The 14,816-nt window shown below is 37.7% G+C and overlaps 1 protein-coding gene across 7 annotated transcripts in view; it reads left to right on the top strand.

The window, feature by feature from the left end:
• The window catches only part of Tfb4 (transcription factor B4), a 245,087-nt gene that overhangs the window by 53,779 nt on the left and 176,492 nt on the right, over positions 1–14,816 (top strand). For all 7 annotated transcript variants that reach the window (XM_068228558.1, XM_067151038.2, XM_067151037.2 and 4 more), the window contains one exon: positions 4,726–4,849. In XM_068228558.1, the coding sequence (XP_068084659.1) occupies positions 4,726–4,849 (124 nt within the window). The remainder of the gene's footprint in view (positions 1–4,725; positions 4,850–14,816) is intronic.

Here is a 14,816-nt window from a genome sequence, read left to right on the forward strand (position 1 = left end):
GTATAGTGCTTTTTAAAAATTTTTTGGATGAATTGCGATAATTTGTAGGTTGGACTGGCTCTATAGTTTATAATTGGTCTCATAGGTACGTCTTCTTTATGTATTTTTGGGTAGGCTTTCGCAGTCGGTAATTGGGGGTTCATTGTTATGAGTTTAGCAGATTCAGTTTCGGTGAGAAGAAAGTGTGTGTTTTTAAGTAAGATTTTTAAATTCCTTTGTATGTTTTTGGTTGGATCTCGGCGTTTAATAGAAAAAGTATTGTCTTGGAAATATTTTTTAGTCTTTGTTATGTATTCATTTTTATCCATAATGACCGTAGTGTTGCCTTTGTCGGCCTTCGTTACTAGTAGATTGTTCTGTTTTATTTTATTTTTAAGTTGTTTAAGTTCGATCTATTGGTGGTATTTATGTTTGGGTTATTATTGTGGATGCTATTGATGTATTGCGGGATTTTTCTACTGATTTCGTGTCTTACTTCGTCTCGTATGTCATATGGGATCTTTTGTAAAGCAAGTTCTGTTTCGGTAATGGTAGTTATAATATTCTGGTAGGATGATGCATTACCCCAGTTGTGTTTGGGTCCCCTGTTCAATATATCTGTTTCTACGTCGTCAAATACGGTTTGCGTAAGATTTTTTATAGGCGGATGGAATTTATGTTGGGAATCCTTGTTAGGAAGAGAGGGAGCTTTGTTTTGGATTATGGTTAGTGGCTTTGGTTTACTTTGTTGTTGTTTCAGTGTTTCCAGTTTTTTGTTTAGTGTGTTTTGTTTCTTTATGGCTAAGTCTTCTATTTTTTCTCTGGAAATTCGTTGAAAGTAATTCCAATAGCTGTGTGGGAGTTCATGGGATGCTTTCAGGTGTGTTGAGTAAAGTTCATTATTAAGGTGTTGTTTCTTACGATATAGGAATTTATTTCTTCTTTTAACCAAATTTCATTAGTCCTGTTTTGTGTTTTGCGTGTCTGAGCAGTTCGTCTGTGTTTATTATTGTATTTCTGGAGAAATTTCGGTGTTAAGTTGTTTGAAAGGCATTCCTTCAAAAAGGCATTGCTTTTAGTTGTGTTCATTAGTTTAATTTTCAAGTTCTGATATTTAAATGCCTTGCGTTTTGCCTGGTTGGCTTCCGTATTATTATTTATAAATTTCATTTTCCGTATTGACAGATTCAAAGTATAGATAAGAAATGTGTTTTTCCACCATTCAATGCACAATTTATTTTAATAGATTAAACTAGTACCGGTTTCGGCTCTTTAACGGCCATCATCAGCTAGTACATGATTTGTTTTAGCCATTAGACAATTCACAAGTTGTTATTGTATTAGGCATCCGGATGTCTAATGGGGGATGGAAATGTATACAATAGCATATAATTAAAATATCAGTAGTCAGGGTAAAAAGTTACAAATTAGAACATGAGTATATAAAACATATTAAAACACACAGGCCACAATATATAACATTTAAAAAGTTTCAACACATTAAAATGGTACGTATAGGTAGACACTTGTTAAAATTTTCAATTCATGCTACATAGATTCCATTCTTCTGTCCTCTGTGCAGTTCCTTTGCTTCTAAGTTATGTTGATTTTAGCTGCGTAAGGTAATCTTCGAGAACATTCTGAAACTGGTGTACGTCTTATTGATATGGGCCTTTGTCGTGAAGAAATTTTGTTGTGTTATATATCCCAACTTGTGATATACTGTGGCAAGTTTCAATATAGCAAACAGCAGGTCTCGAGCTTGTATTTAGAAGTAGTTGGTGGCAACACCTCTCTCGTCTACGTTTGTTGTTGTTGTAGTCTGTAAAGATAAGGTGATATAAGTATGCTGGTAGTGTGTGTATGAAGGAATGCCTAATGTGTGTATGGAAAGAGTACTTACTATAGTTGCTGTGAAAGTCTTGTGCCGATGTGTTGTGTTCTACTGCGTGGTAAGTGTCGTACTCCTCCGACAGAGTCACGCTCTGTGTTTTCAACGCTATTTAGCTTCATCTTCAGCCAAAATGTGAGAAATGAGTGTAGGTACATACAAATATATACATTAAACAAAATATTATAACATGATTAAATAAGAGTGAAAAAGGGGAATAAAATAGTGAATAAATATTCAATCACAAGTTCAGAACTTGGCAGTCATTATCAAAACAAGCCATGGAGGGTGAATTAAAATGGTAATCTAATTGTACAAACACGAGTTAGGACTCAACAAACACAATCTTTTAAAAATACATTTAACACTGTAAAACTTTGCTTAAGTGCGAGATGAACTTGGTAGTCAAAGATTCGAACTTGTAGTCACTTTTTAAATTAAATTATATCACTGACCAACTAGGAGTATAATGAACATTTTCTTTGAGTAAAGATTTTGTCGCTTATTTGACCAGAATTACAATATTCAATTTGCGTAAGATGTTCCTCTGAGAGCTTTGAAGTTAGTTTTACATCATGACTGTGCTGTTGTCTGTGGTCTATTGTTTTTATGTTGCAGTGTGACGTGTAAGGTGGAAACCAAGTTTTTGAGCCGAGGTTTCTACGATATACGGAACATGTCAATGCCGCTATTATATCCTAGAGTATTCAGCATTCTCTCTAAATTCAAAAAACTTTTGCGTATATTTTCTTATGTATGATCAATCAATACAGGAAACTTGTGCCCGAAGACTAATAATGTTTCGGCCATCGATGCGATGAAACGATAGTTCGAGGAATGATTGATGTGGGGAGATTTAACATTGGTTTATATGGAACATTTTAAGGGACCGAATAAATTGAATGATGAATACGGGAAAACGACAGTTCCGGGGGCGGAACTTACCACAAATGCAGTGTGATAACACATCGAAATATATACACAATAATTTACCATCGATCTTCGAAGTAGTATCAATATGGTACAACTGATCTGGCTACACTTGCTCACTGACTGAATACATAAATAATACACAGTACAACGAAAGATGCGCTGTGCAGTGGAATCTTTATGTATAACATCAATATCAACACCACCACTCCATAACTCTCCTTCAACCACTCACTCGTCATATGTATACTGGCTATGATTTTAAATAAATCTGCTTTCTTACAACATACTATTACGACGAGATACAAGATAACATTGAGAAGTCCGTGGTGAGTACTGGATCTAGAACTGCCTTGAAACAAGTTTGTCATAATGGTACGTAACACCCAGTATATTATACAGCATGTCCTTGGTATGTGAAGATTCCAGATGTCACTTACACATCTGGGGGTTTCCTGAACAACTTGCAAAATACAAAGGGTTATTTACAGTAGTAAACCTGATGTAACAACCTTATTTCCCTTGAGTTATTCTACATATAACCAGAAGTTTCCTGAATGACTTTCAACACATGAAAGATTATTTACAAGTGGAAAACATTGCCTAACCTACAATACATGAAAAAATTGTTTTCAGTTATACACATAACCTAACTTGTGTCAAGATTCTTTCATTTGTCTGCTGGCGGGCATGTGCTGCCTTACATGTAACTGCGTGCCATTGATTCATCACTTCCCGCTCCGCAGCATAGTAGCAAGCACGGCACTTCTCTCACTTTGTTTGTGCATGACGTGATGTAACAATTAAAATTATGAAAATAAGCATGTACCTTATAACTAGATGTTGGACATGTTCTCCTACACCACATATTTTTGGCCTTTTGTTAGGAAATTGCAGTTCACATGCATTAGTTCATCTTCCGTAATTGAGGCTATCTCTCTCGTGATACGTTTCGTACCTCGCCATGTTGAGCTCTTTGAAACGCTGATTTCTTGTCCAAATCGTCATACAGATTTTGTGGACATATGTTTATATTTCCTTCTGCAATTTTCTTCTCGTTAAGCAGATTGTTTTTTACTGTCCACTTCTTATCGAGTTCGTATCAATTTGTGTATGAGTATATGCACGATATCTTTAAGTGGAAATTGTGTAATGAACCGTCTTACTGTAAGGCTCTGTTTTCACATAACTGTTGTACATAAATACTGTCCTGTAGTGTGTATACGTGTGGAGGTGTCTGAACTCGTGAACAGTTATAAGCACGGAGCACAATGGAAAGAGGGAGGCGGTAGGCAGACCCCATGCGCCCACTGGCTGATTGGATGACAGAAACTCACTCAGTTGTTGAATATTGAATTTTCACGACCGCATTGCAATCAAAATCAACTTTCAATCTATTAGGTCATGTTACGTACATTTGTTCTGTACTTAACATCTCTTCAACACGTACTAACTGTACGTAACACAACCTAATGGGTGGAAAGTTGATTGTGATTACAATGCGGTTGTGAAAATTCAATATTCATTGACTGGGCCCTCAACGGGCGACTTAGACGCACTCTACAGTGTGATGGCAGTAGTGTCAGACCTGTAGCTTAGATCCTTTCCAACATAACAAAGATGACCTAGACCACCATAGCTCAATTGCTAGAGCAACCAACGCGAAATCGGGAGGTTGTGGGTTTGGATCCCACTGGTGTCCGGTTGGCCATTTTTGTTCTGTACTTAATATCTCTTCAACATGTACTAAATGTACATAACACGACCTAATAGGTTGAAAGTAGATTTCAATTGCAATGCGGTCGTGAAAATTCAATATTCAACAAGACAGTTTCTGTCATAAGTCAGCCAGTGGGCGCATGGGGAACATAACAATGTTGTCACAGATGAGTAGATCGCTATCATCAGTGTTGTGCTTTGTTTAGGTTACAGCACGAGTTAACTACGGGGTGCAAGATGAACTCCCGTGTTCTTGTAGTCACTGCTAGCGGATACACTACCTCGCAGTATATGACCTTCATGAATGCATTCTTCACGGCCCAAAAACAGGTGAGTGATGAAAGAAATTATCCAAGTCTTACCTCTGATAACATCATATAACTTGGTTTACCATAGGGTGGAGACAGAAGGATTTCAGTAGATGTTTGAAGCCTTCTCACTTATGGCGATTATACTAAATTAAGAGATGTCTTGCCACTGCATACTTGAAAATGACTCGAGGAATATTATTCTGCATGTTTCCGTTTCCTTGAACTGTCAGCAGGTTGTAATTAAATTCATAATGCTGCCCTGTGTTTTCGCGACAGTTCCGTTGTGTGCCGCTACTACTGATCGCCTCTGAGTGCCTGACTGTATAGTGGAGCCACCTAGTTGCGTTGATAGAACTGAGACAGTCTCTTGTCAACGCATGGGCGTGCTATAATGAGGAGTGGGGCATTTGTTTTGGTTGTTGTCGATCGTTAAAAGGAGCGTCTTCCCTTGCTGTGTTGGTGAAATCTAAAATCTAATATATAATTGATTGAAAGAAGAAGAAATGGTGCTGCAGGTCGACCCCGGTTAGGCTAATCCCCGGTCGCCGTTATGCCGAACAAGGGAAAAGGTTTATTTATTTTATTGTAATGGTTTCCTGAAAAAATTGTAAGTACATCACCACTTCTTCCTAATCTCAAGGAGAAATGAAGTAATCAATTCAACTTAAAGTCCAACTGTGGAGGACTTCTTCTGGATATGGACTACTAAATTATGTTTGTTGTGCTGGATTACTTCGTATAATGAAATTATATTTGGAAAGTTATGGTATTGTGTTTTGGCCACCATGATCTAATAGATTTGTTCTAAGTCATTTGGGGTTTAATATATAAGTAATAATAATAATAATAACGTAAATGTTTCCACCTTTTCAATACAATATATTCACAAAATTACAAAATTATACGGTACTAGTTTCGACCCATCTGGGGGTCATCATCAGCCGTATTGGAGCAAAGATCATTTGTGGCGAAAAAACCTCTTAGTATGTATATTCCTTGTATTATTAACTATTACCATAACATCTCATTTCACTTGTTATTCTTTAAAATAATATTGTCTTAGGATTTCGCCACAAATGATCTTTGCTCCAATACGGCTGATGATGACCCCTAGATGGGTCGAAACTAGTACCGTATAATTTTGTAATTTTGTGAATATATTGTATTGAAAAGGTGGAAACATTTACGTTATTATTATTATTACTTATATATTATTCTCAGTTCAATACGGACCAAAAACATGAAATTCATAACCATCATTTGGGGTTTGTTTTGATGTAATGAAAATTTTGGAAGAATAAGTTTGGTTGAGTGACTATTTCTAAAATTGTTAAAATTATGTGGTTGTAAAAAATTTACGTATTTTACTGGGGCATAAGAATCTTGTAACTTGACAACTGTAATGTCACGAAGGTTCATTCTGTTATTAAGTGAAGAGGGTTTTTACCCAATATTTTCTTAATTATGTTTAATTTATCAAACTCTGAGCTCGGGGGTAATTAATGAGCCGTAAAATCGTTTCTTTTGACTAGCTCAGTCCTTGAGCAGCCATGTCTTTTTTTCGGGTGTTACGTGATGTGTTCCCATGGCCACTCTTAGTAAAACATATTTGTGGGTGTGTTCTATTTTCATTTTGACATTTGACGTTCGATCATTTATTATTGCTTTTCAACATATGAAGTGAGACCTTTGTGAACAAAAAAGGATTCGTGTGGGTTATAGTTGCGGGCTGTGAATGCCAAATGTGTCAGGTGGAGATGTTCTCTGCATAACTGATATTTAAACATTATTATTTCTGCAGAGTTTGCCGTTTGGAGATTGCTTGAATTTCCTTCTGATTTTATTTTTCTGAGACTTATTCTCGTGAAACTTAATCTTGCTGATCATTGGGTTGGGAAGACCTTATTTCGTCTGGAGATAGCCATAAGAGACTGTTTTTGGTTCCCGAAGTTTAAAACCAAAAGTGATCTAAGATTACTATAAAAAAAAAAAAAAAAAAAAAAAAACGTTTTGATAATTGGAGAATAGGTTGTAACTTAAGAAATTAGGATTTAATTTCATTTGTTTGTGGATGTGTAAAAAGGGAATAATTTATTACTTCTATCGTATTGATCTTAAAGGTTAAGTGAATTCGTAATAGTTTTTTTTTTTTTTTTCCTTTTGGACCTTTGTTTGTGTGAAACCTAACTAATTAATTAATTTTGGTTTATTAAAGCTATCATTTTTTCATATACAATGTTCTTATTTAAGTCAGTATATTTGAATTATTTTCTTCTAATGATTCATCCGACCTCTTGGGTCTTGTACGCTCACATGTTTTCGCGACCTCTTGGACTGTGAAGGTAAGTTTGGTTTTTATATTCTAAATTCTGTCTGTCCTTGGTCGTGCAACAACTATCGCTTGAAAGCCACGAAATAACGCGATACACTTAGGTATCAGCGTGTGCGGCAGGACTACTATTTAAAATAGTTTATTTTGGGTCCACATTGTCAGTACACTTTTAATGATTGAAAATTATTTATTCATACATGTTTCGGGAACAATATGCTTTCTCTTCATCACTGTAGTCAAGTCAAGGAATAAAAACAATATAACACTATCCTAATTCATCGTATCAATGAATAAACAAACATTAGAGAAATATATGGTTCATGGTGTGTGTTATTGTAGTCACGTCAACGGCTGAGTGGGCTAGTAAGTGGTCCCGAGAGTCGGGATACCAGTTGCTATGGAATGGGAGTGGGCATCTCGGACATATTCTGAGTCATGGGCCCTCCTTGTGCTCAGGCGGCTAGGACTATACAATCCACAAGTGGTCCGGAGGAGAGATCCTCACTTGGACTATGTGCAAGTAGGATAGCAACCTGCTTTATGAATTTACCGAGCTCGGAACATTTTAAGCAAGCCTCAGACCTATGGGAGTAATGGAGTCCCACTCCCATTTGACAGGCGAGGACTCCTTGGAAACAATTTGGCGAACGAAATGGAATTTGATGGGGAGCTATCAATATTAATGGGTCTTATGGAAGAAAGAAAGTAGAACTGGCTGAGTCAGCAAAGAGGATGCATCTGGATGTGCTAGGAGTAAGTGATATTTGGTTAAGGGGAGATACTGAAGAAGAGATAGGAGACTACAAAGTGTACTTGGCGGGTGTTAAAAAGGGAAGGGCAGAGTGTAGGGTACACACCAGGCAAACGCTGGGGCTGTACCTTAATTAAGGCCATGGCCGCTTCCTTCCTACTCCTAGGCCTTTCCTATCCCATCGTCGCCATAAAACCTATCTGTGTCGGTGTGACGTAAAGCAACTAGCAGAAAAAAAAAAATGCGGGGTAGGGCTGTTCATCAGGAATACTATTGCATGGAACGTACCGTATAATCCCGAATACAACCCGCACTTTTTTCCCCAAAATATTGGTTCTAAATCTTGGGTGCGGGTCGTATTCAAGCTGCTCATTCTTGTAAATATTTACTACGTTTACATGGAGTATTGAAATAGCTTTGAATATGGTTACCATACTCAACATACCACATGTAAACGGGCGTTCAGGTCTTATTGTGTTTTATTATAATCAGTTTCATGTCTGTATTGATACTTGGTATTCACATTTACAAAGAATGGGTACCTTCCACCTAATCAATACTGTATTATATCTTGTTACTATACAGTACCGGTTTCAACTTTCACAGAGGTCATCTTCAGCTGGTCATAAGATCTAAAGTTAACATAATTTAAAAACTTTACTAAATCTAATGAAGAATGCCATATGATATGAGTAAGTAAGGTAAGGGTGTATTCTGCCCGAAGGCAGGTCCGAACCTCTGCAGAGGTGTGGCTGAGCCGGAGTTTACGTACGGTAGGGTGGCCAGTTCCTTTCCGCTCCTCCATGCCCTTACTCCCACCAACAGCGCGTGGCAACCCATCCACATCCTGACCACCCCTGATGTTGCTTAACTTCGGAGATCTCATGGGATCCGGTGTTTCAACACGGCTATGGTCGTTGGCATAAGATATGAGTGATGATATTAAAATATACAATGATATTAAATGTCCTCTGGTTTTAAAAACAAAGCGTCGATGTTTATGTGATATGTATATGCTACTTAAAATTTTGGTGTACTGTTCGTGAGTAACACATAATTTGTTAAAATACAATTTCTACAACTTAAAATGTTCATAGTATTCTTGAGGTACACTTGGGAGTTTAATTAATATTTGTAGATCGTTGCATACGTTCATGGGTATGTTTGTACCAAGCATTCTAGAATATTCAAAGATAGATAGATAGATAAATAAATGTCTTTATTGGTGTAGTTAAGGCCATTGGGCCTTCTCTTACACTAAACCAATTAGTATACTAGAAGACACAATTAAAACACAATCAAAATACAACTGAAATAAAATTCCACCACAGTAGGAAAATTTATAATGTCCAATAACGGACCATTTATATTGGTATTATAAATTTACTCATTCAGGACAAATATTTCAGATTCCCTATGGGAATCAACATCTATATCATCTGATGGCCAAGCAGGCATCAATTTTTGATAATGAGAAAAAGTCTCTTAGTGCATTGGCACTGCCGGTGGCTCCAGTTAGCCTACGCAGTGGCCTCCACGGTATGCACTAGCCAGCGTATTGGTAGGTGTGCTAGGTACCAACTGATGAGCCCACCCTAGCACACGAGGGCGAAACGCTGGCAACCAAGAATGAGTTAGCTGGAAAATTTATAATGTCCAATAACGGACCATTTATATTGAGCTGTTATATGCGGCAGTTGGATGGTGAGGGATGATGAGGAGCAGGTTGGATGTTTGAGCCCTTGTATGTCTGTCATGAACATTTGAGAAGTAATGGAAACGCGAAGAAAGGCAAGATTGGGAAGATGTAGTAAGAACTCGATGGAGGAGAGACGAAGTATGATGGTTACGACGAACATGGAGTCGCGATCACTCTAATTTTAGGAAAGATGGTGACACGTGGTCATATTTTCTTAAATTGCATATATATCTCACACATGCATTTTGAGCGCGCTGTAGCCTTAGGGAAATTTGCGGCCTGACGTCATTGAAAACAACATCACAATAGTCAAAATGTGGCATAACAAGAGCTTCAATTAATTTCTTTTCAAGCTTTGTTGGAAATATATGTTTATATTTATATAAAGAATGTAAAGCTGAGTAAACCTTTTGACAGATATGTAAGACATGTGCAGACCAAGTCATGCGTTCGTCCATGATAACACCGAGATTCTTCACTTGTGATACAAAAGGAATTGGAACATCTTGCAGGATTACTCTTGGCAACGGACGTTTAGTTATACTTGTTATTTGACTTTGATGGCCAAGAAGGATTACTTGCAACTTTGTAGGGTTCAATTTCAGGCCGTGCGCAGCAGACCAATCACTAACAGACTGTAAGTCAATATTTAGTAAGTCGATATTTTCCTGGAGGTCTTGTGCTGTAGAGTCTGTGTAGAGCTGAAGATCGTCAGCGTACATATGGTATTTGCAGTGTCTTAAATTGGATGATATGTCATTCACAAAGAGTGCGAAAAGAAGAGGACCAAGTACAGAGCCTTGAGGGACTCCTCTCTTCACGTGGCGCTACGAGGAAACGATTCCATTATTACCTTTCACACATTGTTGACGTCCGTGAAGATAAGAATGCATCCAAGCAATCGTACTCTGAAAAAAATGTAGAGCCTTCAGTTTTACAATAAAATGTCAATGTCTACACTGTCGAAAGCTTTACTATAAAGTAGTAGTACCAGAACTGTGAATCGTCCTCTGCCTATTGCTTGTCTAACATCTTCAGTCACTTTAAGTAAGGCTGTAGTTGTACTATGTCCTTGTCGGAAGCCTGACTGGAGAGGATTAAGGAGACTGTGCGTTCGAAGGTACTCGGACATTTGTGTATGTACTACATACTCTTAAGATTTTAGATAAAGCTGATAAAATACAGATTGGACGATAGTCTCCCTCGTTCGAAGGGGTTTGACTTTTCAGAAGAGGTAGCACAATAGCCTTCTTCCAGAGAGTTGGATATGTTGAGTATAGAAGAGAGAAATTGATTATATGAGTTAAGGTTGGTAATATACAATCAAGAATTAGTTTGACCATGTCAGTCCCAATGTCATCAATTCCTTTTGCTTTCGTGCTTATTCTGAGGACTGCTTTTCTGACTTGGAGGGGCGTTACGTGACTGAAATAGAATTTCTCTCTGTCAGGAGTAGGGTGTGTACCGTAATAATTCATAAGTCTCTGTTTGTCGTCATGTCGTACTGCGGAGCAGTTAGCAGTAAAGTACTCGTTAAGAGTCTCGAGAGGTACTGTAATTTCTTCTCTGGTCTTGTTCTTCATAAGTCCAAGCTTATTAATAGATTTCCAAAATGTTGTTGCTGTTCTTCCGTCAGGCGTAATTAAACTGTAAGCGTGTCGCAGTTTAGCATTTCATATTTGTTGTGTTATTTCATAACTTCCTATATTTGTCAAAGTTTTGTACGGTAGGGTCATTTTTGTACTGCCTGTGAGTGCAGTCTCTTTGTTTCATTAGTTGTCTAATTTCGTCATTTAACCATGGGGAGGGTACTTTCGATATTCTCGCTCGCCGCTTTGGGTCATGCTTGTCAAATAGCTCCGTTACTTTGCTATTAAAGAAGTCAAATTTGCCATCTAGATTGTTCTAGTTCGTTATGTCATGCCAGGGTATTTTGCCTGCGTCCTCTAAGAGTCTATCTTTATTTATATTTTTTAATGGTCGATAGGTGATAAATTTCTGGGAGGGTTTCGGTGGCCGGAGGTTATACGAGATGTATATTGCGTCATGTGCAGATATACCAGGTACGGAGGTTTGACCAACATTGAGAACTCTGTCTGAGTTGCTGGTAACTATAAGATCCAATAGTGTGTGCGAATGAGATGTATGGTGAGTCGGAGAGAGAGGTGAGATTTCCATATTATAGGCTTGAAACAATGTCTTGAGTCGTGTGGATTCAGAAGAAGTTGCGTCAGTTAAGTCCGTGTTGAAATCTCCCATAATTATTGTGTGAGGGTAGTCTGGCAGTAATTTAGTTAAGTCAGCTTCTAAGTGACCTGTATTTGGAGGTTTGTAAACTACTCCTACAAGCGCTTTAATCCTGTTCATTGTTATTTCTACGAGCATGTATTCTGGTTTTCTCTCATACCTGCCTGGTGAATGACCGACCAGCTTAGGTTTGAGGCTAGTTAGGAAATAGCCACGTATCCCTCCACCCCGTTTGTGAGTGCGGTCATTTCTCAGAAGCGAGTAGCCTTCAAGGTGACACAAAGAAGACTTGGCTATTATCTGTTAACCATGACTCAGACACTAGCAGGACATGGAAAACAGGTGGAGTGAATATTTCTACAATCTCGTCCATTCGGTTGGCTGCTAATATACTTTGCGCATTTATATGACAGATATATAGGGCTCTGGGATGTTGCGAGACAAAATTCTTGAGGATACTAGCAGTACTTTGGTCAAGGTTTGCGCTAGAGGGTGAGGGGAGTGGGGACAGCGGAAGGACGGGAGAGGGTAGCTGGTCTGAGGCGACATACGGTAGCTGTTGAAATCGACTAGTGACGTCAGAGGAATTTGTTTTGTCACTTGTAACTCTTGCCAACTTGGAACGATGAAAGTTAACAAAATGTACAGATAAACACAAAGAGCTAGGAGGAATTTAACGTTAATTGAAGTAGTGAGGTGCAGGAATATAATCAACTGTGCCTAGAATTACCTATTATTTTAAAGTGTGACTAAATTAAGGGTGTTGTGTCTAAATTAATAAAATAAAAATTAAAGGTATTTATAATTGAAAGTTATTAAATTAATCATAAGGAAATAAGAAAGTAAATGCAATTATTTAGTAAAATATATAAATAAATATTTGCAAAAAGAAATTTTAACTAGGCTAAACGAAAATAAATGATAATTCACTAAACTATTCTAAGATAAAATTTAACAATCTTGAGAGAAATAAATATGGACTAATCTAGGAATATAAACACTCAGTTCGGTGCACTCAGTTCAGTGAATTGTAACATTTAACTGCTGTCACTGTCCTTAGGAATGTCACTCAGCCGGTTAATTCTAATTTTACTGCCATCTGGTTTCTTAATAATGATGTCTCCACTCGAGGTCCAACAATTGCTCTGATTAAAGCGGAGAATAGCAGCCTTAAGAATTGACAAGCTGGTGGAGGTTAGATCCTCGCGAATAGTTACTGGGGTACCTTTCAATTTTCGCTTATTGCGAAACACTTCCTGCCTTGTTCGATATGTGAATTTGACAATGATTGGCCGAGGTTTCCCTGGAGATTTAGGTCTGCAAATGTCTAGCAAATTCACATTCACACCTGTCTCCCTAAGAACATTTATCACAAGTTCGTCCGTATTTTCGCTTACACTTTCCTGTACCCCAAAAATTCTAATGTTAGCTCTTCTACTGTATTGTTCCAGTGAGTCACATCTTGCAGCAAAGTCTTCCCTCATCTCACGGATTTCTTTATCGCTGCTCTCGAGTTTTGCGTTCAATTCTGCCACAATTTCAGAATTGAACTGGAGAGATTTTTCTAATTCCTTCATGACGAGTTCTATCACGCTCCGATATGGCGGCTACTATTTTTTCAAGGAACTTACCAGAGCTGATGGTTTCGTTTAGTATCCTGGTGACTGCCTCTTCAACAGGGTTGGCACTGCTGCGGTTGGCACTACTGCTCGGGTCACTGGTGTTGCGCTTGCTATGGCCCATATTGCCGGAGAAATCACTATTTAATATTGGTGAACTGATTGTTACAATGACTGATACCCGCTGGTTTGATTCAACACTATATCACACACTCGTGTACCACTTATTATATAGCTCCCTTTAGAATAACACCTTCTAATTCACTGAAACTGAGGAGCCGGTCTTACGCACGTCCGTCACCCATGAGAGTAACACATCATTAGTTAAAATACAGTTTTCTATAACTTAAAATGTTCACATTATTTTTTTTTTTTTCTAGGGGCTTTACATCGCACCGACACAGATAGGTCTTATGGCGACGACACATTATTCTTTGAGGTACACTAAGGAGTTTAATTAATGTTGGTAAAGCGTTGCATACGTTCATGGGTATGTTTGTACCAAGCATTTTAGAATATTGAATAATGTGAATTGTTCGTCTTGTACTTTCGTACAGCACGTCGTGCTCTTTAACAGTACACATCGACTAGTCAACAGTACTATATTACTAGCATTTCCAACAACACAACTACAAAGAGGGAACATCTGCACCTATTTAATATCATATAATGAGATTAGTATTAAAGAAACTAATAACACACTACAATATTTTGATGTAAATTATTCAACATCTCAACTGTATGAATGTACAAGACGAACAATTCACATTATTGAATATTCTAGAATGCTTGGTACAAACATACCCATGAACGTATGCAACGCTTTACCAATATTAATTAAACTCGTAAGGTGTTCTGCAAGAATAATGTGAACATTTTAAGTTATAGAAATTGTATTTTAACAAATTATGTGTTACTCACGAATAGTACACCAGAATTTTAAGTAGCATATAAATGTCACCTAAACATCCGACACTTTTTTTTTTTAAACCAGAGGACACTTAATCATCATCATCATCATCATCATCATCATCCTAAACCATCTCCAGTTTCCCGGGTGTGGTATATGAGCCTCCTCCATCTCATCCTGTCCTTGTACCATTCTTCCTCCACCAACTTGTCCCAATCATGACCTCTCAGTATTACATCGCTCTTAACTAAATCTATCCATTTCCTTCGTGGCCTTCCCACGGGTCGTCTTCCTTCTACCTTTCTGTCAAATTCCTTCCTTGTAGTTCTGTTTACTGGCATCCTCTTCATGTGACCAAACCACTTCAGTCTTGATATCTGAATCTTATTTAGGAGAGAATTGTCTATTCCTACTTCTTCTCTAATTTT

This window comes from Anabrus simplex, chromosome 7, assembly GCF_040414725.1.
Source record: "Anabrus simplex isolate iqAnaSimp1 chromosome 7, ASM4041472v1, whole genome shotgun sequence".
In the NCBI taxonomy this organism is placed as follows: Eukaryota; Metazoa; Arthropoda; class Insecta; order Orthoptera; family Tettigoniidae; genus Anabrus; species Anabrus simplex.